The sequence below is a fragment of the Centruroides sculpturatus genome, unplaced genomic scaffold (assembly GCF_000671375.1).
Source record: "Centruroides sculpturatus isolate CEXI.00-Female unplaced genomic scaffold, Cexi_2.0 scaffold506, whole genome shotgun sequence".
In the NCBI taxonomy this organism is placed as follows: Eukaryota; Metazoa; Arthropoda; class Arachnida; order Scorpiones; family Buthidae; genus Centruroides; species Centruroides sculpturatus.
In genome coordinates this window covers 66,013-71,173 of record NW_019384672.1, presented here as the reverse complement: position 1 = coordinate 71,173, position 5,161 = coordinate 66,013, and the positions used below count along the sequence as shown (strand labels likewise).

Here is a 5,161-nt window from a genome sequence, read left to right as displayed (position 1 = left end):
CAACATTTTTTTTTCTTTCGAAAAGAATTGACAGAGAAAGAATGTAAAAAGAGATAGAAATGGCTTATTTGTAGAAAAAATACATTACTTTTTTTACTTAGAATTTAAGATATTATAATGTTTTTTTTTTAATATAATTAAATACGTATTAAATATACAGGTTGTCCCGTAAGTCTGGAAGCAGTTAATCTTTCTTTATTCTTTTACGGATCCCGCATCATTCATCCTCATCCTCATCCTCATCCTGACTTTCCTAAATGATTAATTGAATTTATTAGGAAATTATAGTAAAATAATCAAATAAAAATTAGTATTTATTTTAAAATATATGCAAATTTTTAAAATAAAATTACTTCTTTATCCTTAAAAATTGCATCTTATTATTAATTGTTAAACGATTATTGTTACACTTTTTTTAATTGTTCATCTTATGTAAATTTATAATGGGAAATTATTTTAATACGATTATAACTAATAAAGAAGATAAACCTGTTAAGTGAGTACAGGCTGAAATGTTAGATTATCTTATTCTGTGAGTAGTAAGATGGCCTTTTATCCATACCTATCGTGGGTTCTACTAGGTCTACAGTTGGGTATCCAGTTGATGAAAGATGTGGCTTGACAAATCCGGGATTGGATTGGATAAATATAAAGTGATGAAGAGGAGTTTCTATGAGAGGTTATCCCTATTTAGGGATAACCTCTCATAGAAACTCCTCTTCATCACTTTATATTTATCCAGACTTTGCTGATAGTCGTAGAAAATTAAGAATTATCTTTAATATAAATTCCTTTTGTATGCATTTTATGAGTTCTGTGTCCTTTGTTGTTGATTGTTTTATTAACTTATCGATTAAATGTTAATGTTAAAATAGAGAATTAATCATTTACTTCACGTGCATTATCTTATAGAAAGATAAGTAATTTAGCTAGGAGTGTAGTTAGCTACATGATACAGAAATTTGGTATTAATTTAAGGTATATTCTAAATGATATTGACCTTTTTTATAGAATAAAAAATGACTCCAGAAAGAAGAAACACACAGAGAATTTAGGAAATTCGGTTTATTTTGATGCCAATATAAAACTGGAAAAACAGGTTAGTTTAAATTTTCTGAACAATTTTTCAGGGACATTAAAAAAAATACAATATAACCTTTAAACAGTAGCTACCCTCATAGAAGGCCATTTATTTTGTTCTGTTTAGTGGCCGTTCTTTAGAAATTTGACAGTATTTATAGACATTACCTTCTTGGTCTTTTTTCTCACCCTCTTACTCTCTTCCTTTCTCCACTGTTCTCTTCAGTGTCAGTTATTTACAAATTTGTCAATATTTAATTACTTTAAAGACCTTCTCTCTTTTTCTGTTCAGAATAAGAGAGAATAGATTCAGAATAGACCCTTTTAGTAGACTCAACCGTCTAATAATAATATAAAATTTTGAACGAATTTTTTTTCCAGAGAAAATGCAGAAAGGATGAGGAACCTCGCAAAATTTTCGAAAAGTGGGATAAACTGAAGCTGAAATTAAGCCCATCATCCACATTGTATCACAATAGAATAATTAATGATTCGTACAGTTTACCAGTACTTAAACGTAAACCGAAAATCTGCGCTTTAACAGTCAAGAATTTGGAAATTTGGGATGAAATATGCGGGCAAAAAATGAACATGTTAGAAAAATACTTTTATGAAATTAATAAATGCGAAAGAGACGATATTGAAGAACTTGATGAAGAACAGGAAGATGACAATGAAGTATTTAAAACTGGAGATGATGTTTTTGCTAAATTGAATATAGTGAGTCATTTTGTAATGTGTTTAAAATAGAATGTAAGAATGTCTGTCTGTTCTCTATACGCTTCTTAACTCTAACCGATCTGTACCAAATTTCTTATTTAAACGTTCGGTTGAAGCGAATGAAATTCACTTCAATTAAACGTTCTTCTTACAGCACGTCTGTGTTGTAATGTAATGCACACACAGTGATTATAATTAAAGAGCTACTCAGCTTATCTGAAACAACAGATAGTCCTTTTACGGTGGTTATGATATATTACATGCAGTGCCAATTTCGCCCTAGCGGCTAAATTTTCAGGCTATATTTTTATATCAAATCGCCCATTATCCTATAGTTTAACGACGTTGCATCACGTGAATTTATTGTGTTGTAATTTTATACATTCCCATCGTCTGTCAGGCTGTCGTCAGAACGGTGTTAGATACATGAAAATCGAGGCTAAATATGAAAAGATTAAGGGCCTGTGACCTTAAAATTCCGGTTTTAACCGGAATTCACGTGATTTCAATTAAAAATTTCTCTAGATAACAGAGTGAGATAGCCGGCATGTCACCAGGAGAAGTGTGATTTACAGGGGCAAGACAATACTAAAATGTCAACAAGATTATAGAAATTGCAGCTTTACTCGTTAAATAATTTAAAATATATTTTAAAAAGTTTATTACAATAGAAATTATCACAAAAAAATCACATAAGATGTTTATTTAACAGTTTTATTGATTGAATTCTGGAAAGGAGATGATTTCCTTATTATATTTTTTTATTTTAAAGTGGAAATATATCTTTAATAATTTATTTTATGTAAACTTTTCCGAGTTTATAATCTTTCTTAACTTCTAAATTATTTAATATTTAAACATATTTTTATGAAAATATAAAGAAAAATAAATTAAGTCTATATTTATTTTCGAAACCATCGGAATTCAGTTAATAATAATATAAAAGAAATTATTTAAAAAATTGTTATTATTTGAAGTTTTTATGTTTATAATATAACGCTTGAAGTGGAATTATATTTAATGGAAGTGAATAAAATTGAATAAAAGAGAAATTTATTGAAGTGAAAGATCCGTCGGATGAGATATTCAATTCTATCAAATATATATATAAATGTGCTTGAAATTGTTTTGCATAATTCTTTAGTTGAGAAGCGTAACAAGGAAAAAAAAAGTATTTTTGGAAAATAAATTTATTTGACATCTGTCAATTTATAACAGAAATATACAGGAACTGATTTTGTTTCGTATTTAATTATTCATAACTCATATCTCTTCGTAATATATTATTCATTGCTGAAGCTAGGAAATCCTGGGGAATAAAAGTCATATAAATTATAACATACCGCCATGTACCGACTGGCACATGGAGTTTTCCGTATCTTATCCACGTTTATAACCCCTAAATAAGTGGTCATTTTTCCATAGAATGTCCTCCTGGAAGACATCCCTTGACCTATTTAAGTGGTTGTCGTATACTTCCGGTCCAGATCAGGCTTTCGTACAGTCGACCCCCCCCCTATAACACTGTTGATAATTCCGTTTTATAAGAATTCCATGTTGTACGAGTCACTTAGATTTTACAAATACCTGAGCCATTTACAGACTGGCACACGTATTTGAAAAATATAAGTGACTCGTACAACATGGAATTCTTATAAAACGGAATTATCAACAGTGTTATGGGGGGTCGACTGGTATATAGTTAATTCAGGCTTTCAACTCATAAGCTTAGTTAGATAAAAATCGAGAGATTAAGAAAGATTGGACGGACAGACGGATAATTGCGTGAATCTATAGTCTAATTATATCTTAATAAATGTATAAATTTGAAAAAAGTTTATTGTTATAAATAGTCTTGTTTATGATATTTAATGTAAGAACCTTTGTTTTCTCAAATGCCAAGCGGATTCTCGCTAATCCGGCAATCCCTTGATCATGGTGATGCCGGTAAAGCTTAAAGGCAATAGATGACGTGACCTGGGCTGTCTAGGATACGTCACACGTGTAATATTCTGGAAAAGGAAGAGTACAGGCGATCACACAGTGATAATCGAGGAGCCGGATTAGCGAAATTCTACTGCAATTTACAGATTTACTTTGTTAAAATTCATTTATTCTTTGTGTTCTTGTTTAAGTTTAATTAAATACGTTGTCCTTCAATAATAAATCTTAAAAATTACTTCTATTTTTTATATATATTTTTTATTTTCTTTATTTTTTAATGTATCTTTCGAAGAATATAATAAGTAAATAAGAAAATAAAACGTTATTGTCATCGTAAGATCATTTTTTATTTTTTATTTGTCAACATTGTCGGCGTGTTCTTTTCTGATAATCTGTAGACGAGTATTGTGGATCGATAACGTTACGGACAATTTTACACACATTTTCCTTATATAAAAGAACGTTTTAAGAGAAATTTCAGGACAATTTATATATTTTATTACAGTATTTTATAAGGAAACAAATTAACACTTGGCATAACAATCCTTTTGAATAAGTAAGCTTTGATACTTGGCATTAGATAAATTACTTTATGTTAGTCTCAATTCTTCACGTTGAATAATTAAGTTTCTATACTTGGCGTTGGTATAATCTCTCCAATAATTATGACAGTTAGAATAGTGATATTTCTTTAATTTTAAGTTCTTTAATCCGGCACCTGGTAATAAGGAATGTCCGGTTATCCGTCATGTCGTGAAAAGTAGGAATAATATGGCATTTTCGATAATCCGGCATTATTCTGCTTTTATACATTAACCAAGTATTACTTAATTGAAGTATTATTATATATTTAAAGTATTAATACATTGTAATAATTAAAATTGTATTTTATTTCATCTTTTAGCCTATTTCTGAATTCCCCTTTTAAACAATTGCGTGAGTTGCTGACAAGTTAATAATGTTACTTCCCGTTTCACGTGAAAGAAATTGAAGAAGAAACTATAAAAACAATGGTTTTAATATCAATAAAGTTGCAAAATTTTGATAAATAAAGCTTTCAACAGCTCTTCACTTGTGGATTATACTAAAGTGTGTCGTTCTTTACAAGATATAGTCAAAAAAAACATCCAAAAAGGGAAACCACTAAACAGTGGCCAGTTTTAGGACTGTTTCTATCTGAATTGAATACCAAACGTGCTATTATTTAAATTGAGAGCATTGTCATATCGTCACAATGCTCGCAATTTTAGTAGTGTCTTGTGCCTGTACATCATACTTTTCCTGTTAACAACAGAGTGGTGCCAGATATCTATCATATAGTTAATAGGGGCCTCCTACCCGTAAAATTTCTATATCCTGTCTTGATTTTCATCTATTTAATACTGTTTCAAAATTAAACAAGGACGGGTCTACAAGT

General features: G+C 29.6%; 1 protein-coding gene across 2 annotated transcripts; it reads left to right on the top strand.

Annotated features, from left to right (window-relative positions):
- The first annotated feature begins 388 nt into the window (after positions 1-388).
- LOC111626764 lies at positions 389-4,815 on the top strand. Of its 2 annotated transcripts, none has more exons than XM_023370254.1 (4): positions 389-496; positions 1,012-1,099; positions 1,462-1,800; positions 4,649-4,815. In XM_023370254.1, exons 1-4 carry the CDS (start codon positions 444-446, stop codon positions 4,670-4,672), a joined length of 504 nt encoding a protein of 167 aa, XP_023226022.1. In that variant the 5' UTR covers positions 389-443; the 3' UTR covers positions 4,673-4,815. The 2 variants fall into 2 exon arrangements, with proteins under 2 accessions (XP_023226022.1, XP_023226024.1); XM_023370256.1 differs by having other exon boundaries at positions 439-532.
- Positions 4,816-5,161: the final 346 nt, after the last annotated feature.